Source organism: Haliotis rufescens, unplaced genomic scaffold, assembly GCF_023055435.1.
Source record: "Haliotis rufescens isolate VD_foot unplaced genomic scaffold, xgHalRufe1.0.p SCAF_11, whole genome shotgun sequence".
Classification (NCBI taxonomy): domain Eukaryota; kingdom Metazoa; phylum Mollusca; class Gastropoda; order Lepetellida; family Haliotidae; genus Haliotis; species Haliotis rufescens.
In genome coordinates this window covers 44,800,988-44,826,866 of record NW_025963791.1, presented here as the reverse complement: position 1 = coordinate 44,826,866, position 25,879 = coordinate 44,800,988, and the positions used below count along the sequence as shown (strand labels likewise).

Genomic DNA, 25,879 nt, shown 5'->3' with positions numbered 1-25,879 from the left:
TGTCACTGAATCCTTAGCCCGTTAACGACGTCCCTGTTACATTGGCCTGCAGAAAACGTCGCTATCATCTTGGTCTGTAACGACGATGTAACCTGGGTCCCTTGACGACGTCTCTGTTACCTTTACCTGTGGGCGACGTCACTCTAAGCTGGGCCCCTTGACGACGTCCCTGTAACCTTAACCTGTAGGCGACGTCACTCTAACCTGGGCCCCTTGACGACGTCCCTGTAACCTTTACCTGTAGGCGACGTCACTCTAACCTGAGCCCCTTGACGACGTCCCTGTAACCTTTACCTGTAGGCGACGTCACTCTAACCTGGGCCCCTTGACGACGTCCCTGTAACCTTTACCTGTAGGCGACGTCACTCTAACCTGGGCCCCCTTGACGACGTCTCTGTAACCTTTACCTGTAGGCGACGTCACTCTAACCTGAGCCCCTTGACGACGTCTCTGTAACCTTTACCTGTAGGCGACGTCACTCTAACCTGGGCCCCTTGACGACGTCTCTGTTACATTTGCCTGTAGGCGACGTCACTCTAACCTGGGCCCCTTGACGACGTCTCTGTAACCTTTACCTGTAGGCGACGTCACTCTAACCTGAGCCCCTTGACGAGGTCTCTGTTACATTTGCCTGTAGAGAACGTCGCTGTCATCTTAGTCCGTTACCTAGCTGTGACCTTGGCCTGTATAAGATGTCGTTGTAACCGTGTCCTGTTCACGACGTCACTGTAGCCTTGGCCTGTTGACAACGCTGCTTAAATATTGGTCCGTAACGTCGTTGTAACTTTGGCCAGTAGACGACGTCAGTTGAAACGTGGAACCTTTGTTTTCTGTACAACTACATCTTCATCTCAACATCAGCATCACGTTCCGTTTAGAGACATATGCCGCGACCAGGAATCTCTAGATATTGTCATACGTTCTAAAGTACAACCACCATAACAAAAGCTTAATGACATATCTAATGTATATTAATATGATATTATTGCAAATCGTTCTTGCTTTCGCGATCTGGGTAAAGCACCTCTAGGATATGCTTATGAATATCTGATATGTTCCTAGTTTTCGCGAAGGTTTTGAAATGATATAAATTCATTTCTTTATGATGTCCGTTGTGTTCTTAAAATAGCCCTGCTGACAGATGATCTGATCCACTGACGTCACTGTTCAACACGCGATGTATGGGCATTTCACTTTATTCCCACCGCAAACATAACACCAGTACAACTCAGCAGATGGAATACATTCATATCAAGTTCCAGGCTGTACATGCCGCTCGCAGACACGCCTTTTATGGTTTTCCTCACCAGATAGAGACGGCCGTGCCCAAATAAGGAATGCGCAAGGTAGATAAAGAAACCCGGATCTGCCAATCTATTGCACGATGCTTTTAAAACATTTTCATATTGGAAATGTTTAGATTTCCGACATTGAGTAAGAAGCTTGACAACGATGCAAGCCGGGACTGTGTGCTTCATCACCAGGCTCCCCCTCAGGTTTGGTCACATCTAGTATTTATACCTACACTGTATGTTGGTAGTTTTCTGCAAATGTCACTAGCTTATAAATGTGAAAATGTCAAACTAGGTACGCGGTCACTCTTATGTATGGCGTTAACTGCCCGTCTGAAGATGGCAGACTAGAATAGCGCGGCAAGCTTCTCAAATTGTACAAGTTCAAGTAGATGTGCAGCTTGCGCTCAACTAATGACAGATACATCACCTGGGTGGTCTGAGCCAGAGGGTGGAACAGTCTGGTACAGAACGGGATTTCATATTTAAGAGCAGCATGATTCGGTTTGTTTTTGGCTAAGTTTTCCGCTAACACCGCTTTCAAAATGTACCAATAATGCTTTGTCTTTCGTGCTTAATGTACCGCTTGTTGTTTCAGACTAAAATGTAGCATTACCGTTTGTTCCTGCATGCTAAATGTACCAATACCGCTTGTTGTTTCATAGACACTGACAGCTAATGTACCAATACCGCTTGTTGTTTCATAGACACTGACAGCTAATGTACCAATACCGCTTGTTGTTTAATAGACAACGATAGCTAAATGTACCAATACCGCTTGTTGTTTCAAAGACACTGACAGCTAATGTACCAATACCGCTTGTTGTTTCATAGACAACGATAGCTAAATGTACCAATACCGCTTGTTGTTTCATAGACAACGATAGCTAAATGTACCAATACCGCTTGTTCTTTCATAGACAACGATAGCTAAATGTACCAATACCGCTTGTTCTTTCATAGACAACGATAGCTAAATGTACCCAATACCGCTTGTTCTTTCATAGACAACGATAGCTAAATGTACCAATACCGCTTGTTCTTTCATAGACAACGATAGCTAAATGTACCAATACCGCTTGTTCTTTCATACAGAACGATAGCTAAATGTACCAATACTGCTTGTTCTTTCATAGAGAACGATAGTTAAATGTACCAATACCGCTTGTTCTTTCATTGACAACGATAGCTAAATGTACCAATACCACGTGTTGTTTCATAGACACTGACAGCTAATGTATCAATACTGCTTGTTCTTTCATAGACAACGATAGCTAAATGTACCAATACCGCTTGTTCTTTCATACAGAACGATAGCTAAATGTACCAATACCGCTTGTTCTTTCATAGAGAACGATAGCTAAATGTACCAATACCGCTTGTTCTTTCATAGAGAACGATAGCTAAATGTACCAATACCGCTTGTTCTTTCAAAGACAACGATAGCTAAATGTACCAATTCCGCTTGTTTTTTCGTAGACAATGATAGCTAAATGTACCAAACCTCTTGTTGTTTCATGTCATAGACACTGACAGCTAATGTATCAATACCGCTTGTTCTTTCATAGACAAGGATAGCAAAATGTACCAATACCGCTTGTTGTTTCATAGACACTGACAGCTATTGTATCAATACCGCTTGTTCTTTCATAGACAAGGATAGCTCAATGTACAAATACCGCTTGTTGTTTCGTAGACAATGATAGCTAAATGTACAAATACCGCTTGTTGTTTCGTGTCATAGACACTGACAGCTATTGTATCAATACCGCTTGTTCTTTCATAGACAAGGATAGCTAAATGTAACATACCGCTTGTTGTTTCGTAGACAATGATAGCTTAATGTATCAATACCGCTTGTTGTTTCATGTCATAGACACTGACAGCTAATGTATCAATACCACTTGTTCTTTCATAGACAATGATAGCTAAATGTATCAATTCAGTTTGTTATTTCCTGCCAAATGTACTAATGCCGCTTGTTCTTTCGTGTCATAGACACTGATAGCTAAATGGACCAATACCCCGTGTGTTTCGCGCTAAATGTACCAATACCGTTTGTTGTTTCGTGTAAATGTACTAATACCGCTTGTTGTTTCGTGTAAATGTACCAATACCGCTTGTTGTTTCGTAGACAATGATAGCTAAATGTACCAATACCGCTTGTTGTTTCGTGTCATAGACACTGACAGCTATTGTATCAATACCGCTTGTTCTTTCATAGACAAGGATAGCTAAATGTAACATACCGCTTGTTGTTTCGTGGACAATGATAGCTTAATGTATCAATACCGCTTGTTGTTTCATGTCATAGACACTGACAGCTAATGTATCAATACCACTTGTTCTTTCATAGACAATGATAGCTAAATGTATCAATTCAGTTTGTTATTTCCTGCCAAATGTACTAATGCCGCTTGTTCTTTCGTGTCATAGACACTGATAGCTAAATGGACCAATACCCCGTGTGTTTCGCGTTAAATGTACCAATACCGTTTGTTGTTTCGTGTAAATGTACTAATGCCGCTTGTTCTTTCGTGTCATAGACAATGATAGCTATATGGACCAATACCCCGTGTGTTTCGCGCTAAATGTACCAATACCGCTTGTTGTTTCGAGTGATACACAACGCTAGCCGTGTATTGTAATATAGGCCGTCATGTGGCGTGCTGCTGGAGAATGTCCGAATATTCTCATGTAGGTGGGGGGCACGGGTGGCCCAGTCGTCTAAGGCGCCGCGATTCGCTGTGCAGAGTTGCGTCCCTTGAACACGCCAGAAACCTATGGTTGTAGGTTCGAATCTTGGTTCGCCCCGATTATGTTTCTAGGTTTGTCAGCACCATACCCGTGCTCGGGGGTTTCACCGAAGTGGTAAACGTCTGAGACCTGCATCACTTCGGGCTTTCCTCCCACATTAGGCTGACACGCCGTTGTATGACTGGAATACTGTTAAAAGCGGCGTTAAACCAAACTCACTCACTCACTCACTCTCATGGAGGTAGTTGTATGATTAGATCTTAGCCTGTATAGTAAGTATGACCTGATGCTGACGTCTAGACGTCAGTATGGTAACTTAGGGGAGAACAGGATCAGTGTCACCTGTACGTGACGTCACAAAAGGATTATGATAGCTAGAATGTCTAAAGAGTGAGGGTACTGTGAGTTGCATGTGTTAATGGCGGGAGTGCACGGGCTGTTAAAGTGGAATGGACCTGTATCCCCCCGAGATTGAAGATTCAGACGTACACCATGCTAATGACATATTGAACGGACTTATCATTACGAATTCACACGTGACAAAGACTTCACATGTGTGAGTCGTAATATTAAGTTTGCACAGAGGTGTGTGACGTGAGAAGCAAGTGACGTTACAGCAATCATTAAGATGTCATGATGTCCGTACAGCCAGCCAGTAATATAGTTATTCATACATGTTGTTATGTAATCTGCTGACCAGTATGCGATCGAGCGTCAAAGGATGCTTTCATTGTATAACTGCTTGTAATTCATTTTATGACTGCTAAATATATACAAGGTTAAGAGGGTGAAAGGCGAATATCTAAAAACATCGTCTTTCAGGTGATGGTTGAATGTGTCCACTGATCAGAACACTGCAACACGTACAATGTTACGTATGATGTTACGTATGATGTGGGAATGTTCTCTTAAATAGGGTCATTCTTCCTGTATTGCTGTTGGAATGTTCTGATACATAGTGGCATTCCCCTTCTGTCGATGTTGGAATGTTCTGAAAAAAACAGGTCCATTCTCCTTCTGTCGATGTTGGAATATTGTGATAGATAGTGGCATTTTTCTTGTGTCGATGTTGGAATGTTCTGATAAAAACAGGGCCATTCTACTTGTGTCGATGTTGGAACGTTCTGAAAAAAACAGGGCCATTCTACTTGTGTCGATGTTGGAACGTTCTGATAAAAACAGGGTCATTCTCCTTGTGTCGATGTTGGAACGTTCTGACAAACATAGTGGCATTCTTCCTGTATTGACATTGGAATGTTCTGATAAACAACAGGCATTCTTCCTGTATTGATATTGGAATGTTCTGATACATAGTGGCATTCACCTTGATGTCGATGTTGGAATGTTCTGATACATAATGACATTCACCTTGAGTCGATGTTGGATTGTTCCGATACATAATGACATTCACCTTGAGTCGATGTTGGAATGTTCTGATACATTGTGGCATTCTTCCTGTATTGATGTTAGAATGTTCTGATACATAATGACATTCTCCTTGTGTCGATGTTGGAATGTTCTGATACATAGTGGCATTCTTCCTGTATTGATGTTGGAATGTTCTGATACATAATGACATTCTCCTTGTGTCGATGTTGGAACGTTCTGATAAACATAGTGGCATTCTTCCTGTATTGACATTGGAATGTTCTGATACATAGTGGCATTCTAGATGTATTGATGTTGGAATGTTCTGATACATAATGACATTCACCTTGAGTGGATGTTGGAATGTTCCGATACATAATCACATTCACCTTGAGTAGATGTTGGAATGTTCTGATACATTGTGGCATTCTTCCTGTATTGATGTTAGAATGTTCTGATACATAATGACATTCTCCTTGTGTCGAAGGTGGAATATTCTGATACATAGGGACATTGTTCTTGTGTCGATGGTGGAATATTCTGATTCATATGGACATTGTTCTTGTGTCAATGGTGGAATGTTCTGATAAAATAGTGGCATTCTTTAGGTGTCAATGTTTGAATGTTCTGACGACATAGCGTCCTTTTTTGTTTGTCGATGTTGGAATGTTCTGATACATAGGGACATTGTTCTTTTGTCGAAGGTGGAATATTTTGATTCATAGGGCCATTGTTCTTGTGTTGATGTTGTAATGTTCTAACGACATAGAGTCATTCTTCTTGTTTTGTTGTTGGAATGTTCTGTTAGATTGGGTCATTCTTGTGGTGACGTTGGAATGTTCTGATACATAGGGTCATTGTTCTTGTGTCGATGTTGGAATGTTCTAATACATAGGGTCATTGTTCTTGTGGTGACGTTGGAATGTTCTAATACATAGGGTCATTGTTCTTGTGTCGATGTTGGAATGTTCTAATACATAGGGTCATTGTTCTTGTGGTGACGTTGGAATGTTCTAATACATAGGGTCATTCTGCTTGTCTCGATGTTGGAATGTTCTGATACATGGAATGTTCTAACCACATTGAGTCATTGTTCTTGTTTTGATGTTGGAATGTTCTGATACATAGGGTCATTCTCCTTGTGTCGATGTTAATATGTTCTAATCAATAGGATCATTTTTATTGTGTCGATGGTGGAATATTCTGACACATAGGGACATTCTCCTGGTGTCGATGTTGGAGATGTTGAAATGTCCTGAAATGTCCTGAAACATAGGGTCATTCTTCTTGTGTCGATGTTGGAATGTTCTGATACATAGGGTCATTCTTGTTGCGTTGATGTTCGAATGTTCTGATAAACATAGGGGCATCCTTCTAGTGTTAAATATTCTGCAGATACGGTGTGCCAATGGTTTGCAATTTTGCCAAGGTCTATGTATCTTCCAAGCAGTAATGCTCTTGGTACTGACAGGACACGGAGTCTCATATTACTGCATTTTGTAATGCTCTGATATAGACAGGTGTGCGTTGCAAAAATAAGACGATGGCGATATGTTTGGGTAGATGAAGTAAATGGTAAGCCTGTGTACATGAGATAACGGCCTAAATGCGAAAATGTTTGTTTGTTTTGTAACGCCGCACTCAGCAATATTCGAGTTATATGACAGCTTGAAGACAATGACACAAATGACGACGATTGTGCCCTCTCATGAGAACACATATAACGCTATTTGTATATGTATATGCATGTATATCCTCTCGACCATGTCTTAGTTCGCTGACACGTACGATGTGGATCATATTTTCTTTCGCTGACACGTACGATGTGGATCATATTTTCTTTCGCTGACATGTACGATGTGGAGTATGTTTTCTCACGCTGACACGTACGATGTGGATCATTATATTCTATCGCTGAAACGTACGATATGGATCGTGTTTTCCCTCGCTGAAACGTACGATATGGATTATGTTTTCTCTTGCTGACACGTACAATATGTATCATGATTTCTCTTGCTGACACGTATGATGTGGATCATGATTTCTCTTGCTGACACGTATGATGTGGATCATGATTTCTCTTGCTGACACGTATGATGTGGATAATGTTTTCCCTCGCTTACACGTACGATGTGGATCATATTTTCTCTCGCTGACATGTACGATGTGGATAATGTTTTCTCTCGCTGAAACGTACGATGTGGATCATGTTATCTCTCGCTGAAACGTACGATATGGATTATGTTTTCTTTTGCTGACACGTACAATATGGATCATGATTTCTCTTGCTGACACGTATGATGTGGATTATGTTTTCTCTTGCTGACACGTATGATGTGGATCATGTTTTCTCTTGCTGACACGTACAATATGGATCATGATTTCTCTTGCTGACACGTATGATGTGGATCATGATTTCTCTTGCCGACACGTATGATGTGGATCATGATTTCTCTTGCTGACACGTATGATGTGGATCATGATTTCTCTTGCTGACATGTATGATGTGGATCATGATTTCTCTTGCTGACATGTATGATGTGGATCATGATTTCTCTTGCTGACACGTACGATGTCGATATATGTTCTACTGGTGACCAGTCTGCCGTTTTACAAAAAAATGCATGTTGCGGAAACAAAGTATATATGCGAATGTGGATTGTTATATCATCAGAAATATTTGCAAAACTTTCGCCGCATGGGCCTGTGAACATTTATTGACCTTACACAGAAAGACAGATAGGCTTCCACTGTTTGATGGAATGTGATGGCTTGCGGTATGGAATGTTTTAGGTGTAAAGATAAATCGATCCGTTTCTTTCAATTTGATTATCAAACTGTTGTAAACAGTCGTAGCCTAGAACCTCTCTTGTAGTACTCGGTGATGGGTTACCTTCTGCAAAGTATGGCTAATGGAAACTGAATTAAATGTATCGTTTGCAAATTTGCTGACGCTTGGAGAATCTAGCACAATGCTGTTCACCATCTGTTAATACGCAGTAATCGCATGACCATGGAAGCGGTGTACTTCTAAATTTAGACCTTGTATCCATCTTCTCGTGGTAGCGGGCAAATTGTTCCTACTTAGAATAACCTAACTATATCAGCATTAAATCTTGCGTCAATTTCCGAATCAGCAGGATCTGGAATTGAATTGAACTTTTTGCATTAATCAGGATAGTTATCAGACAAATTGCTGAGGTCTAATTTCGTACGGTGATGTCCACGGTGGGTAGCCCTTGTCCTCGTGCACAGTGATGTGCACGGTGGGTAGCCCTGGTCCTCGTGGGAGGTAAGGTCCACGGTGGGTAGCCCTTGTCCTCGTGGGCAGTGATATCCACGGTGGGTAGCCCTGGTCCTCGTGGGAGGTGATGTCCACGGTGGGTAGCCCTGGTCCTCGTGGGAGGTAAGGTCCACGGTGGGTAGCCCTGGTCCTCGTGGGCAGTGATATCCACGGTGGGTGGCCCTGGTCCTCGTGGGAGATGATGTCCACGGTGGGTAGCCCTGGTCCTCGTGCACAGTGATGTCCACGGTGGGTAGCCCTTGTCCTCGTGGGCAGTGATGTCCAGGGTGGGTAGCCCTGGTCCTCGTGGGCAGTGATGTCCACGGTGGGTAGCCCTTGTCCTCGTGGGCAGTGATGTCCAGGGTGGGTAGCCCTGGTCCTCGTGGGAGGTGATGTCCACGGTGGGTAGCCCTGGTCCTCGTGCACAGTGATGTCCACGGTGGGTAGCCCTGGTCCTCGTGGGCAGTGATGTCCAGGGTGGGTAGCCCTTGTCCTCGTGGGAGGTGATGTCCACGGTGGGTAGCCCTTGTCCTCGTGGGCATTGATGTCCACGGTGGGTAGCCCTTGTCCACTTGGGCAGTGATATCCACGGTGGGTAGCCCTGGTCCTCTTGGGCAGTGATATCCACGCTGGGTAGCCCTGGTCCTCTTGGGCAGTGATGTCCACGATGGGTAGCCCTTGTCCTCGTGGGAGATGATGTCCACGCTTGGTAGCCCTTGTCCTCTAGGGCAGTGATGTCCACGGTGGGTAGCCCTTTAGCTGTGATAACTACAGCACGAACAGCAGGCATCAGGCATGAGCTGTGATAACGACACCATGGACATCAAGCATCAGGCGTCAGATTTTAAAGCTTCGTCACGAACATCTAGCAACATCCATCAACTGTGATAGCTACACCACGACCGTCAGGCGTCAAAAGTTAAAGCTTCGTCACGACCATCAAGCATCAGGCATCAACTGTGATAGCTACACCACGACCGTCAGGCGTCAAAATTAAAGCTTCGTCACGACCATCAAGCATCAGGCACCAACTGTGATAGCTACACCACGACCGTCAGGAGTCAGAAGTTAAAGATTCGTCACGAACATCAAGCATCAGGCATCAGCTGTGATAACTACAACCATCACCATCAAGCAACAGGCATCAGCTGTGATAACTACAACCATGAACATCAGGCATCGGACATCAGCTGTGATAACTACAGCACGAACATTAGGCATCAAGCATCAGTTATGATAACTACAGCACGAACATCAGGCATCAAGCATCAGTTGTGATAACTACACCATGACCATCAAGTATCAGGCATCAGTTGTGATAACGACACCATGAACATCAAGTATCAGGCATCAGTTGTGATAACTACACCACGAACATCAAGTATCAGGCATCAGTTGTGATAACGACACCATGAACATCAAGTATCAGGCATCAGTTGTGATAACTACACCACGAACATCAAGTATCAGGCATCAGGCATCAGTTTTGATAACGACACCACGAACATCAAGTATCAGGCATCAGGCATCAGTTGTGATAACTACACCACGAACATCAAGTATCAGGCATCAGTTGTGATAACTACACCACGAACATCAAGTATCAGGCATCAGTTGTGATAACGACACCATGAACATCAAGTATCAGGCATCAGTTGTGATAACTACACCACGAACATCAAGTATCAGGCATCAGGCATCAGTTTTGATAACGACACCACGAACATCAAGTATCAGGCATCAGGCATCAGTTGTGATAACTACACCACGAACATCAAGTATCAGGCATCAGGCATCAGTTGTGATAACGATATGTGATATGCCACAAGCATCGGGCGACAGGCGTCAGCTGTGACTAAACTTTTTATATGTACGTATTAATCCCCTCAGGAGATCAAGGGGTGTATATGCACCACGTCAATAAGTGGGAGGGAAGGGTATGCATCATATTTTTGTAAGCGATTTACTTCCACAGCCTCATTCCCGCCTCAAGAGTTTGCATAACTCTTGTTACGCTTACAAAATTTAATTTTGGGTGGCACTCTGAGTGAGGGAGTAATGCTTAAATCCTAAATAAGGGACAAACTACAAAATTGTTCCACATACTGATTTATTACAATTTTAATTATTTGCAAACGATATACATGTGTTCCTAGTTCGGTCACAACTGGTTACAAACCAATGGAAATGCTAATATCGAAAGATATACTGTGTTTCAAGTTCGGACACAATTGGTTACAAACCAATGGAAGTATTATCGACCGGTATACAGGTGTTTCAAGTTCAGACACAATTGGTTACAAACCAATGGAAGTATTATCGACCAGTATACATGTGTTTCAAGTTCAGACACAATTGGTTACAAACCAATGGAAGTATTATCGACCAGTATACCTGTGTTTCAAGTTCAGACACAATTGGTTACAAACCAATGGACGTACTTATCGACCAGTATACATGTGTTTCAAGTTCAGACACAATTGGTTACAAACCAATGGACGTACTTATCGACCAGTATACCTGTGTTTCAAGTTCAGACACAACTGGTTAAAAACCAATGGACGTACTTATCGACCGGTATACAGGTGTTTCAAGTTCGGACACAACTGGTTAAAAACCAATGGACGTACTTATCGACCGGTATACAGGTGTTTCAAGTTCAGACACAACTGGTTAAAAACCAATGGACGTACTTATCGACCAGTATACATGTGTTTCAAGTTCGGACACAATTGGTTACAAACCAATGGAAGTATTATCGACCGGTATACAGGTGTTTCAAGTTCAGACACAATTGGTTACAAACCAATGGAAGTATTATCGACCAGTATACATGTGTTTCAAGTTCAGACACAATTGGTTACAAACCAATGGAAGTATTATCGACCAGTATACCTGTGTTTCAAGTTCAGACACAATTGGTTACAAACCAATGGAAGTATTATCGACCAGTATACATGTGTTTCAAGTTCAGACACAATTGGTTACAAACCAATGGACGTACTTATCGACCAGTATACCTGTGTTTCAAGTTCAGACACAACTGGTTAAAAACCAATGGACGTACTTATCGACCGGTATACAGGTGTTTCAAGTTCGGACACAACTGGCTACAAACCAATGGACGTACTTATATCGAACGATAGACATGGAGGCGTTAAACACGTTCACTAGTCACAGTCCTCGAACCTATCTAACACACTCGGTCGACACACCGGGTCCAAAGTTGTGAAAACTCTTTAGCCTAACCAACACTGGCACACAAATTCCAGCAGAAAATATTCTTAAACTACATGCTAAATCTATCCCATTATAACAAACATGATAACCTAAACAACAACAAAAAGTAAGATGGTGTGACTGGGCAAATAAAAAGAACAAACTACTACTAATACAATTATCTTACCATACCGAACGCACGTGAGCACAGATTCCGGCAAGCCTGTCCCCGGAGCCAGACGCTGACTGCCGCTCGTGCGGCACGCACGAGCTTAAGTATCCCTTTTAAAAAACCCGGATGTTAAAAACACCCGTATGAACCAAGGTAACTTCCTGTTCCGGTTGTGGCGAGTGTAAACTTCCGTTACATATTCATCACACTGAGGGTTTATAACCGATACTGATCACATCATTCAAGAATGCACTGATCAGAACCCTCCCCATATCTGGAGCATCACTCATCAACTCCCTCCCCACATCTGGAGAACACTGATCAACTCACTCCCCACACCTGGAGAGCACTGATCAACTCCCTCCCCACATCTGGAGAGCACTGATCAACTCCCTCCCCACACCTGGAGAACACTGATCAACTCACTCCCCACACCTGGAGAGCACTGACCAACTCCCATCCCACATCTGGAGAGCACTGATCAAGTCCCTCCCCACATCTGGAGAGCACTGATCAACTCCCTACCCACACCTGGAGAGCACTGATCAACTCCCTACCCACACCTGGAGAGCACTGATCAACTCCCTCCCCACACCTGGAGAGCACTGATCAACTCCCATCCCACATCTGGAGAGCACTGATCAACTTCTTCCCCACATCTGGAGAGCACTGTTCAACTCCCTCCCCACATCTGGAGAGCGCTGATCAACTCCCTCCCCACACCTGGAGAGCACTGATCAACACCCTCCCCACATCTGGAGAGCACTGATCAACTTCCTCTCCACATCTGGAGAGCACTGATCAACTTCCTCTCCACATCTTGAGAGCACTTCAACCCCCTTCCCACATCTGGAGGACACTGATCAACTCCCTCCCCACATCTGGAGAGCACTGATCAACTCCCTCCTCACACCTGGCGAGCACTGATCAACTCCAATCCCACATCTGGAGAGCACTGATCAGAACCCTCCCCATATCTGGAGCATCACTCATCAACTCCCTCCCCACATCTGGAGAACACTGATCAACTCCCATCCTACATCTGGAGAGCACTGATCAACTCCCTCCCCACACCTGGAGAACACTGATCAACTCCCATCCTACATCTGGAGAGCACTGATCAACTCCCTCCCCACACCTGGAGAGCACTGATCAACTCCCTCCCCACACCTGGAGAGCACTGATCAACTCCCTCCCCACACCTGGAGAGCACTGATCAACTCCCTCCCCACATCTGGAGAGCACGGATCAACTTCGATCCCTCATCTGGAGAGCACTGATCAACTCCCTCCCCACATCTGGAGAGCACTTCAAACCCCTTCCCACATCTGGAGGACACTGATCAACTCCCTCCCCACATCTGGATAGCGCTGATCAACCCCCTCACACATCTGGAGAGCGCTGATCAACTTCAAGGTTTGTTTGAGTGTACAGTCACAGTGTTGAGGGTAGGTTTGTGCGAGTGTACAGTCACAGTGTTGAGGGTAGGTTTGTGCGAGTGTACAGTCAGAGGGTTCAGGGTAGGTTTGTCTGAGTGTACAGTCACAGTGTTGAGGGTAGGTTTGTCTGAGTGTACAGTCAGAGTGTTCAGGGTAGGTTTGTCTGAGTGTACAGTCAGAGTGTTGAGGGTAGGTTTGTGCGAGTGTACAGTCAGAGGGTTCAGGGTAGGTTTGTCTGAGTGTACAGTCAGAGTGTTGAGGGTAGGTTTGTCTGAGTGTACAGTCAGAGTGTTGAGGGTAGGTTTGTTTGAGTGTACAGTCACAGTGTTGAGGGTAGGTTTGTCTGAGTGTACAGTCACAGTGTTGAGGGTAGGTTTGTGCGAGTGTACACTCAGAGTGTTCAGGGTAGGTTTGTCTGAGTGTACAGTCAGAGGGTTAAGGGTAGGTTTGTCTGAGTGTACAGTCAGAGTGTTGAGGGTAGGTTTGTCTGTGTGTACAGTCAGAGTGTTGAGGGTAGGTTTGTCTGTGTGTACAGTCAGAGGGTTGAGGGTAGGTTTGTCTGAGTGTACAGTCACAGTGTTGAGGGTAGGTTTGTCTGAGTGTACAGTCACAGTGTTGAGGGTAGGTTTGTGCGAGTGTACACTCAGAGTGTTCAGGGTAGGTTTGTCTGAGTGTACAGTCAGAGGGTTAAGGGTAGGTTTGTCTGAGTGTACAGTCAGAGTGTTGAGGGTAGGTTTGTCTGTGTGTACAGTCAGAGTGTTGAGGGTAGGTTTGTCTGTGTGTACAGTCAGAGGGTTGAGGGTAGGTTTGTCTGAGTGTACAGTCACAGTGTTGAGGGTAGGTTTGTCTGAGTGTACAGTCAGAGGGTTGAGGGTAGGTTTGTGCGAATGTACACTCAGAGTGTTCAGGGTAGGTTTGTCTGAGTGTACAGTCACAGTGTTGAGGGTAGGTTTGTCTGAGTGTACAGTCACAGTGTTGAGGGTAGGTTTGTCTGAGTGTACAGTCACAGTGTTGAGGGTAGGTTTGTCTGAGTGTACAGTCACAGTGTTGAGGGTAGGTTTGTCTGAGTGTACAGTCACAGTGTTGAGGGTAGGTTTGTGCGAGTGTACAGTCACAGTGTTGAGGGTAGGTTTGTCTGAGTTTACAGTCACAGTGTTGAGGGTAGGTTTGTCTGAGTGTACAGTCACAGTGTTGAGGGTAGGTTTGTCTGAGTGTACAGTCAGAGGGTTGAGGGTAATAGATGTGATCGAACCCTGATTCGTTGCCTTGATGTCGCCATTATAGATTTGCAGCACGCAAAGCCTGGAGACTGTTATATACAGATACATTGCTCAATAATGGACCCCGCGTCGACCGATGTATTCCTGTATTGGCAACCCCCTTCATTACGCGGGCTGATCACAGGGGAGGACAGCACCACCACTGTTGGAGATCGCCACAAACAAGCCAACTTCTACGTTAACAGTTTTTCTAAATTGCACGGTATAATTCCAGATGCGTAATCGATAGAGAAGTTAAAATGAGTTACAGCCGCTTTTTGATTAAATAAACGTTTGTGAGTAATTCTACCATTGAAACAGCGGCTTATCAGAATATCACTGCATGCTCGTCTCCAGCACATATTGCTCATTTTTGGGTCGATATTCAGCAATATACACGGGTACGTACACCAGAAACGATATTCAGCAATCTAAACGGGTACGTACACCCCCCCCCCCCCCCCCCCCCCCCCCCCCTCCTCTACATACACGTCAGTTTAAACACTTGCTGTTATGACCAATGAGTGGACTTGATTGCAGCTCAGCGGTGCACGAGGCATTTGGGAAGGAGAGCCTACCTCCAGAGATGAGACGGAGAGGTTAATAAATTGTATAGCTGTGTTGTATTGATTGCCGGGAGTGTGTGTGGTGTGAGAGGGGAGGCACATGTTGCCGTTCTGCATTGTCCGTGTCCGTCAGTCGTTCAGTCAGCTGACTACGTTACGAAGAGGTGGAGGACTAACGTGCTGATACACACTAAGGATTGATAAGCTCTCTCCGTCAGTTGTCGTGGACGCTGCTTTGTGGAGTCGGATGCCTCTGTGTTGAACATCAATAGTTCAGGCGCTGGACGCAGGTACAGTGAAAGCATGGCACATTGTTCATCTATATTCTGAAGACTTCGTGATTGCGAAAAGTCACTCCTACAATTACTTGCAATATGCATGTATTTATGAAGTGTTTTATTATTACCTTTATTCGTCAACCTGTAGTTAACGGTTCCGATATTTCAAATGAACTGTTATCAGATTCAAAGCTCGTATTCATTGTATTATCATCTTCGTTCGGCATGTTGTGTGTGGCACGTTGCCTGTATTCTTGGCGTCGTCGTAACTTGATCGCCCTGTTATTTTGGCACTGGCACCACAGGCAGGTGCGCCAATGTTGGACAGCACTCGGCACACACACAACCAGGTGCACGTGGAATCTTGTCATCACTGCTGTTGGTGCGATGGGGTAACCTAGTGGTTATAGCGTTCGCTCGTCACGCCCAAGACCCGGTTTCGATTTCCACAGGCGTACAATGCGTGAAGCCCATTTCTGGTGTCACCCGCTTTGATATTACCGGAATATTGCTAATAGCGGCATAAAACCATACTCCCTCACTCATAACTGCAATTGCCGAGGGTTAGACAACAAGGCGTGGATGACTTATAAGAGTAGAACAGGTAAACAATCCCGTGACTGATCAAGGGAATTTGTGTCCTGTTATTCAGTCACCACCCACTGTGTACCAACACCCCCTGATCTGACTCTCGGGGCAGGGCCTCAGTGTACCCCCCCCCCCCCCCCCCCCCAAACACACACCCCTACTACCCCCCTTCCCGGGGTCATGATCCCTCACAGAGCACATCATATAACTCAAGAACCGCAAGAATCCGTTAACACCGTATAACGGGGCCCGAATAACGCATTGAACATATAACACGTCCAAGAAACCACAAAGACCACATAACGGTGCACGAATACCGCCAACACGGTATATCAGTGTCCAAATATCGCCAACATCATCCGATATATCCGATAACGGTTCGACATAGTACCTCTTGCACTCTTCAAGGGTACCGCCCACAACAGACGGCGGAGCGACACACTTGGTATTTGTCCCACATTATCCAGCAGTGGTAATGACACAAGTGCAGTATGAGAAATACACGGTATTAATTAGGTCACATGCTGGTTAGCTTGCAATGGCCGGCCACAGTTGCCACGTTTCTGTACATGTATTACAGTGGCGACAATTGCCGTCCCAATGGGTGGGGTAGACAGTTTGGCTGCAGACATTTTGAAGAGTACTTAACACTACACCACTGCCACTGTGATGAATGCGTCTAAGTAACCTTTCTCCCACTGAACTATTCATTAACATTCGCGCAAGATGTTGATAATCATACGCCGATTTCATCGATGGCGGACATCGGGTTAAATTATTGAATACTCTTTCAATGTACGATTATCAGAGCAGTACATCGACTCCACTATCTAAACGAGGCAACAGCTTGACTTTATGACAGGAGTGAAAAGACAACTAGACTTTATGATCAGTTATCAGTTAAAAGACAACTTGACTGTAAACAAAGGTGAAAAGGCAGCTCGACTATATGCTGCCTGACAAGACCATCTTCTAGTAGTTATTTTGGGTAATTATCTTCACCTGAAAACAACAATGTCAATATATATATGACACGCTTCTCTTTCCGACACCAGAAACGCGACACCTCCCGACACCAGACACGCCTGACCTCCCGACACCAGACACGCTCCACCTCCAGAAACCAGACACGCTTCACCCCGACACCAGACACGCCTGACCTCCCGACGACAGACGCGCTTCACCTCCAGACACCAGACACGCTCCACCTCCAGAAACCAGACACGCTTCACCCCGACACCAGACACGCCTGACCTCCAGACACCAGACACGCCTGACCTCCCGACGACAGACGCGCTTCACCTCCAGACACCAGACACGCTTCAACTCCCGACACCAGACACGCTTCACCTCCAGACACCAGACACGCTTCAACTCCCGATACCAGACACGCCTGACCTCCAGACACCAGACACGCTTCCCCTCCAGACACCAGACTCGCTTCAACTCCCGACACCAGACACGCTTCACCTCCAGACACCAGACACGCTTCAACTCCCGACACCAGACACGCTTTACCTCAAGACACCAGACTCGCTTCACTTCCAGACACCAGACTCCTTCACCTCCAGACACCAGACACGCTTCAACTCCCGACAGTGAGACCTCATTAGACGCTGGCACTGCCGCATCATGGCTATTAATGTTTATATATGTAAAGTTGATTCATTCTGTCCCGAGAACAAAGACATAAGGGGTTCAATGAACACTAATCCCGGTGCCCGCCGATGAGGCCCGGGTCGATACTCTGACTCGATATAAAGGCACCACTTCTGACAATTGGCTTCAACAGTCTTTTTTTTCGAGTATCTGTGCGCCAGCTTAGATGCCCTGCCAGGCTCGCTGTGTCTGTATCACATCACACACAAGCCGGCTAGTCAATATTCTAATACCGTTCGTCCTCAACTCAAGGAGCCTCGACTTTCCTTGACTTTCAATGAGATATATGGGTTTAATAGGCTGTTGTGAACTTTAGATATGGCTAGCCACGTGCATGAATATTTCCGAAGGCATATTTGAGACCTTGCTGGACTCTACAAGACCGATTATGTTTGAAATCACACATGTACTGGTCAGCGATTGAGGACGACTCAACTCCCTCGAGTCGTAATGACAGTCACATTGACGCTACAGGCAAAATTATAATCATATGTTGTTCTTACGTGTGGCTCGCACGTTTGTCTCGGAGCGCACGGGTAAATACGAGTAATATGCTTTGACTATAACACTGTCCAGGTATAACGAGAGAGAGAGGGGGAGAGAGAGAGGGAGGGAGAGAGAGAGATGCTAGGGGGAGGGTAGGTTAGTGCAGAGCTTATGGCTGGTGGGGATAGGGGTGGAGCGTGAGGAGCTGTGGTTTCGGAAAGGGGGAGAGTATGGAGTTTGGGGGAAGGATTGGGGCGGGTATGGTGTGACGGGGGTAGAATGGGGAGAGTATGGAGTTTGGGGGAAGGATTGGGGTGGGTATGGTGTGACGGGGGTAGAATGGGGAGAGTATGGAGTTTGGGGGAAGGATTGGGGCGGGTATGGTGTGACGGGGGTAGAATGGGGAGAGTATGGAGTTTGGGGGAAGGATTGGGGTGGGTATGGTGTGACGGGGGTAGAATGGGGAGAGTATGGAGTTTGGGGGAAGGATTGGGGCGGGTATGGTGTGACGGGGGTAGAATGGGGAGAGTATGGAGTTTGGGGGAAGGATTGGGGTGGGTATGGTGTGATGGGGGTAGAATGGGGAGAGTATGGAGTTTGGGGGAAGGATTGGGGCGGGTATGGTGTGACGGGGGTAGAATGGGGAGAGTATGGAGTTTGGGGGAAGGATTGGGGTGGGTATGGTGTGACGGGGGTAGAATGGGGAGAGTATGGAGTTTGGGGGAAGGATTGGGGCGGGTATGGTGTGACGGGGGTAGAATGGGGAGAGTATGGAGTTTGGGGGAAGGATTGGGGTGGGTATGGTGTGACGGGGGTAGAATGGGGAGAGTATGGAGTTTGGGGGAAGGATTGGGGTGGGTATGGTGTGATGGGGGTAGAATGGGGAGAGTATGGAGTTTGGGGGAAGGATTGGGGCGGGTATGGTGTGACGGGGGTAGAATGGGGAGAGTATGGAGTTTGGGGGAAGGATTGGGGTGGGTATGGTGTGACGGGGGTAGAATGGGGAGAGTATGGAGTTTGGGGGAAGGATTGGGGTGGGTATGGTGTGATGGGGGTAGAATGGGGAGAGTATGGAGTTTGGGGGAAGGATTGGGGCGGGTATGGTGTGACGGGGGTAGAATGGGGAGAGTATGGAGTTTGGGGGAAGGATTTGGGTGGGTATGGTGTGATGGGGGTAGAATGGGGAGAGTATGGAGTTTGGGGGAAGGATTGGGGCGGGTATGGTGTGACGGGGGTAGAATGGGGAGAGTATGGAGTTTGGGGGAAGGATTGGGGTGGGTATGGTGTGACGGGGGTAGAATGGGGAGAGTATGGAGTTTGGGGGAAGGATTGGGGCGGGTATGGTGTGACGGGGGTAGAATGGGGAGAGTATGGAGTTTGGGGGAAGGATTGGGGCGGGTATGGTGTGACGGGGGTAGAATGGGGAGAGTATGGAGTTTGGGGGAAGGATTGGGGTGGGTATGGTGTGATGGGGGTAGAATGGGGAGAGTATGGAGTTTGGGGGAAGGATTGGGGCGGGTATGGTGTGATGGGGGTAGAATGGGGAGAGTATGGAGTTTGGGGGAAGGATTGGGGTGGGTATGGTGTGATGGGGGTAGAATGGGGAGAGTATGGAGTTAACATAGCATATGTTCGCCTGTGAGTAGGGACGCGTTCCGCATACTGCATCATATAGTGTGGGTTCCTCTGGAATCAAAGTGGATTTACTTGAGGACGATGAGTTGTTATATCTCGTCCGGGTCGGAAGCCCAACGGGTAATTCAGTAAGCAGCTCCCAGTTAACAGGACAGGGGAACAACTAACGCTATTTTGTCATTTATCTTCCAGATGGTGGTAATGAGGGTACTCCCCGCAGGGTTATTCTATGAGGAGGAGGAGGCGGATGCATGAGAGACAAGCGCCACCCCGTGTCAACATGCTGTGAGGAGTTGTTACCAGCATCGCATGTGCAACATCTCGTGCAGGGTGTTTATGTCACACAGAACCGCTAATACAAGCACCTGCAACCTGTGCTAATTCATCACTCTCACAGCAGATAGCCAGCGACTCCACTGAACAGGCTTGTTAGCGCATGGTCCAGTGTGAGCAACGTGCAATGTATTGAACAATAGAGCCGCTAAGTTGATTTCACACCCGACTCCAATATTTACAGAAAGAAAGCTGTAAAGGGCCATTAGATCTATAATGCTCCAGAGTATGTGTACATGAGTGGCTCGCTCTGCCGCAGGGTTTCCGAGTGTTAATAGGTACAGCTAAAAGCGTTTGGTCCACAGTTTTCACGAAAGTTTCCGAGGTTTAGAACAGCGGTATTCACAATGACGGACGCTGAACAGAGGAATCGCGTGGTTCTGCTGGGAGCGGGTGGTGTGGGGAAAAGCTCTATCTTAAAGAGATTCCTCTTCAATACATTCACAGAGGAATACAAGGAAACGGTGGAGGACCTCTACTGCCGAGAGTACGACCTTCACGGAACCAGCATCAAAGTCGACTTCTTGGATACCGCTGGAAATTTCGCCTTCCCAGCCATGCGCAAGCTGTCAATGTCCACAGCTCATGGCTTCATCCTCGTCTACTCCATCACGAGCCAGGCTTCGTTTGACGAGCTCAAGAAGCTGTGGGAACAGATCAAAGAGGAGCGCACCAACTTCCAGGATATCCCCATCGCCATTGTGGGTAACAAGGTCGATATGGAGAACGACAGACAGATCGAGAAATTTGACACGTTGAACTGGATCTACAGTGAGGGTTTTTGTGGGGGGTTTGTTGAAGTTTCTGCAAAAGAAGATGAAAGCATTTCTGATATTTTCAGAATTCTTCTTGATCAGTCACGAGGTGGCGTCCACCGCCATTTTGAACCAATCGCCAACCGCCGAGTGAGCACAAATTCCCTTGACGAGACTGAGACGGAAAAGGCCGAAGAATGGGATAGCGATGCAAAAAAGTTCAACCGTAGTCGAAGTCTCATCCGTCGTGGTAGCAAGCCCCGGATGAAAAGGTCACCGCGCCATCACGGCAAAAATGACTGTGTTCTTTCTTGATTTGGGAGACAGACTGGTTACAGCAGTGTGATACGATAAATATGTGTGCTCAACTTCAAGTTGTGACTCGCAAAATTCGTCATAAGATTCCCGTCTGGATACTTGGAGAAAATGTGTGTTAAGCTTGAAACTGACCAGTATCACCATAGCAACAGAGACATATTAACAGGCAAGACGTGTAATGTATTACAAAGCTCAACTCTATTCAATGCATATGTGTTTTGCTAACCTTGTGGTCTTATGAAAATATATCGGTCGTTAAACTCCCAGTTGACTGCACCATGTGGAACAGACAATGTGTTGAAATTATGTATAACATTTTGCTCAAACACCACGTCTGTGGTAAACTCCCCCCCCCTCCCTCCGGGGGTGGCCGTATGTATGTTTGCCGTCATTGTGTTGTGTCCATAACATGTGATATTATTATGCGGGCATTGGGAACTCCTTCGTCTGCCTTTGTTACCGCGGAGCTACTCTTATCGTGATTGATCTGGTCCAGGAAACGGACTTCACCGAGCATTTCCGAGTGAAATTCTACTCATATTTCCTTTTCAGTCAAGTGATATTACTGTAGCTTCGTTATATTTGCCTACTCTCCTCAGTCCGTTTGTTCTTGTAGCATATAGAAATAACACCATGTGCAGCTTTTAGTAGATATACTGTACAAGCAACATGCTAGTTGAATATGTTTGTATGATATATAAACAGTATGAACTAGTGCTGTGAATATGGAAATATTTACTGTCATTACATCCGGGGCTTGTGTCCTCTACTCATCTTAGTAGCAATGAGAACTAGTAGAACTGGCTCCCTAGACTTTGGTGAGTCCGCACTGAGTACTGTGTTAGTACTGGCTCCAAGACTTGGTGAGTCCGCACTGAGTACTTGTAGTACTGGCTCCATGACTTGGTGAGTCCTCACTGAGTACCGTGATAGTACTGGCTCCAATACTTGGTGAGTCCGCACTGAGTACTGTGTTAGTACCGGCTCCAAGACTTGGTGAGTCCGAAACTGAGTACTGTGTTAGTATTGGCTCCATGACTTGGTGAGTCCGCACTTAGTACTGTGTTAGTACTGGCTCCAAGACTTGGTGAGTCCTCACTGAGTACTGTGTTAGTACTGGCTCTAAGACTTGGTGAGTCCGCACTGAGTACTGTGTTAGTACTGGCTCCAAGACTTGGTGAGTCCTCACGGAGTACTGTTTTAGTACTGGCTCCATGACTTGGTGAGTCCGCACTGAGGCTGGACAGCTGTCACCTCATCAACATGCCGGACAAGGACTTGGGCAAATAACTGATTGTCGGTCACTGTATGTGAGTTCTATGCACACTACTTAGGCACTATTTAGTATTTGATGGGATCAAATGTATTGATGATGCACCGGATCACAAGCTATGGATAATGAGGCCTTTTAAAAAGCCTGTGCATACTTACGCAGGTTTCTTTTTCTCAATTCTCATTATTTCCTTCTGTTCAGTCAAGTATCATCTGGCGCCGTTTACATGCAGTTGATATCTGTCGCAGGCATCTTTATCGCAGTAAACACACAAGACCGGTATAGACTGGTAATATAACCAGTAGAGTTGATACGTGACGCTTACACTTCAACATGTGATACTACACTGGATCTGTGACAAAATGTTGGAGAAGCTAACGTCAATAAATGAGAATTACATAGGAAAAAGAACTCTTACATTTATTGAGAGACAGATGCAATTTATTTGTAAACACTACTGAATGTATGTCATGTGATGTTATCCCACCAGTTTACAGGTGCAGTCTATGTCACAGCTACAAGTCTTGTCTACAGGATTCCAGATTGAAGCATTTTGACACATAGTAGCCTGTAAAAGACGTGTCTATGACTCAACTAGGCCTGTGACGAATGTGTCTATGACTCATCTATGCCCGTGACGAATGTGTCTATGCTCAGTTAGTTCCAGGACAGATGTGTCTATGCTCAGTTAGTTCCAGGACAGATGTGTCTATGTCAAGTTATATGCATTTAGCTCCGTCTCCCATCTTAACGCACATTGTCTGACCTTTGACCTGTGAGAGTCGGGAAGTTAGGCCCAGGTATATGCAATTGCTGTCTCACTCTTATGTTCTACTTCCCATAGCTCCATGTCAATGATGGTGTTGTCTCACTCTTATGTTCTACTTCCCATAGCTCCATGTCAATGATGGTGTTGTCTCACGCTTATGTTCTACTTCCAATAGCTCCATGTCAATGATGGTGTTGTCTCACGCTTATGTTCTACTTCCCATAGCTCCATGTCAATGATGGTGTTGTCTCACTCTTATGTTCTACTTCCCATAGCTCCATGTCAATGATGGTGTTGTCTCACGCTTATGTTCTACTTCCCATAGCTCCATGTCAATGATGGTGTTGTCTCACGCTTATGTTCTACTTCCCATAGCTCCATGTCAATGATGGTGTTGTCTCACTCTTATGTTCTACTTCCAAAAGCCACATGTCAATGATGGTGTTGTCTCACGCTTATGTTCTACTTCCCATAGCTCCATGTCAATGATGGTGTTGTCTCACGCTTATGTTCTACTTCCCATAGCTCCATGTCAATGATGGTGTTGTCTCACGCTTATGTTCTACTTCCCATAGCTCCATGTCAATGATGGTGTTGTCTCACTCTTATGTTCTACTTCCCATAGCTCCATGTCAATGATGGTGTTGTCTCACTCTTATGTTCTACTTCCCATAGCTCCATGTCAATGATGGTGTTGTCTCACTCTTATGTTCTACTTCCCATAGCTCCATGTCAATGATGGTGTTGTCTCACGCTTATGTTCTACTTCCCATAGCTCCATGTCAATGATGGTGTTGTCTCACGCTTATGTTCTACTTCCCATAGCTCCATGTCAATGATGGTGTTGTCTCACTCTTATGTTCTACTTCCCATAGCTCCATGTCAATGATGGTGTTGTCTCACTCTTATGTTCTACTTCCCATAGCTCCATGTCAATGATGGTGTTGTCTCACTCTTATGTTCTACTTCCCATAGCTCCATGTCAATGATGGTGTAGTACTCTTGTACTAACTATATGACGGAAATATTGCCGATGCGAAGTTTAATTTTAACTCACTCACTCACTGTACTAACTGCAAATCATTGACAGCGGTATTAACTTTGTATTAGCTCCTAGTTATTGACAGTCTATCATCTAGTTTGTACGTCTCTTATTTATTGACAGTCTATCATCTAGTTTGTACGTCTCTTATTTGTTAACAGAACTGCATTACCTTTGCAACTTGCATTTACTGACAGCGTTTGAACGCCTAGTTTTGTGATTTGTAATAAGTGTTGTTTTCATCTCATTTGACGTTTTCACTCAACAAAACCCCAGGGGTCCCGTTTGACAAAGCGACTCGCATGAGATTACATCAATCCCATCGCTATAACTCCTGCGTTGCTTGCGCTAAGCGTTGGACGTGTTCACTGGTCAGGCTTCATAATGTCTGTTGGATGTTGGACGTGTTCACTGGTCCAGCTTCATAATGTCTGTGGGATCTTGGACGTGTTCACTGGTCCAGCTTCATAATGTCTGTTGGATCAAGAACGTGTTCACTGCTCCAGTTTCATAATGTTCAGGGGTGTTGGACGTGTTCACTGGACCAGCTTCATAATGTCTTTGGGATGTTGGACGTGTTCACTGGACGAGCTTCTTAATGTCTGTGGGATCTTGGACGTGTTCACTGGACCAGCTTCATAATGTCTTTGGGATCTTCGACGTGTTCACTGGTTCAGCTTCATAACGTCTGTTGGATGTTGGACGTGTTCACTGGTCCAGCTGCATAATGTCTGTGGGATCTTGGACGTGTTCACTGTACCAGCTTCATAATGTTTGTGGATGTTGGACGTGTTCACTGGTCCAGCTACATAATGTCTGTGGGATGTTGGACGTGTTCACTGGTCCAGCTTCATAATGTTTGTGGACGTTGGACGTGTTCACTGGACCAGCTTCATAATGTTTGTGGATGTTGGACGTGTTCACTGGTCCAGCTTCAGACTGCTGTTTGGTAGACGTGTTCACTGGTTCAGCTTCATAATGTCTGTTGGATGTTGGACGTGTTCACTGGTCCAGCTACATAATGTCTGTGGGATCTTGGACGTGTTCACTGGACCAGCTTCATAATGTTTGTGGATGTTGGACGTGTTCACTGGTCCAGCTTCAGACTGCTGTTTGGTAGACGTGTTCACTGGTCCAGCTTCATAATGTCTGTTGGATGTTGGACGTGTTCACTGGTCCAGCTTCAGACTGCTGTTTGGTAGACGTGTTCACTGGTCCAGCTTCATAATGTCTGTGGGATGTTGGACGTGTTCATTAGTCCAGCTTCATAATGTCTGTGGGATGTTGGACGTGTTCACTGGTCCAGCTACATAATGTCTGTGGGATCTTGGACGTGTTCATTAGTCCAGCTTCATAATGTTTGTGGGATCTTGGACGTGTTCACTGGT

The 25,879-nt window shown here is 45.6% G+C and overlaps 1 protein-coding gene across 2 annotated transcripts in view; it reads left to right on the top strand.

The window, feature by feature from the left end:
* Positions 1-24,319, top strand: part of LOC124122896 (ras-related protein Rap1-like) — a 46,536-nt gene extending 22,217 nt beyond the window's left edge. The window contains exons 1-2 of one of the 2 annotated variants that reach the window (XM_046486083.2): positions 15,402-15,645; positions 20,194-24,319. In XM_046486083.2, the coding sequence (XP_046342039.1) occupies positions 20,682-21,404 (723 nt within the window). In that variant the 5' untranslated portion in view covers positions 15,402-15,645; positions 20,194-20,681 and the 3' untranslated portion in view covers positions 21,405-24,319. Of the gene's footprint in view, positions 1-15,401; positions 15,646-20,193 lie in introns of those variants that run through there. The other variant, XM_048392831.1, reaches the window with a different exon arrangement.
* The last annotated feature ends 1,560 nt before the right edge of the window (positions 24,320-25,879 follow it).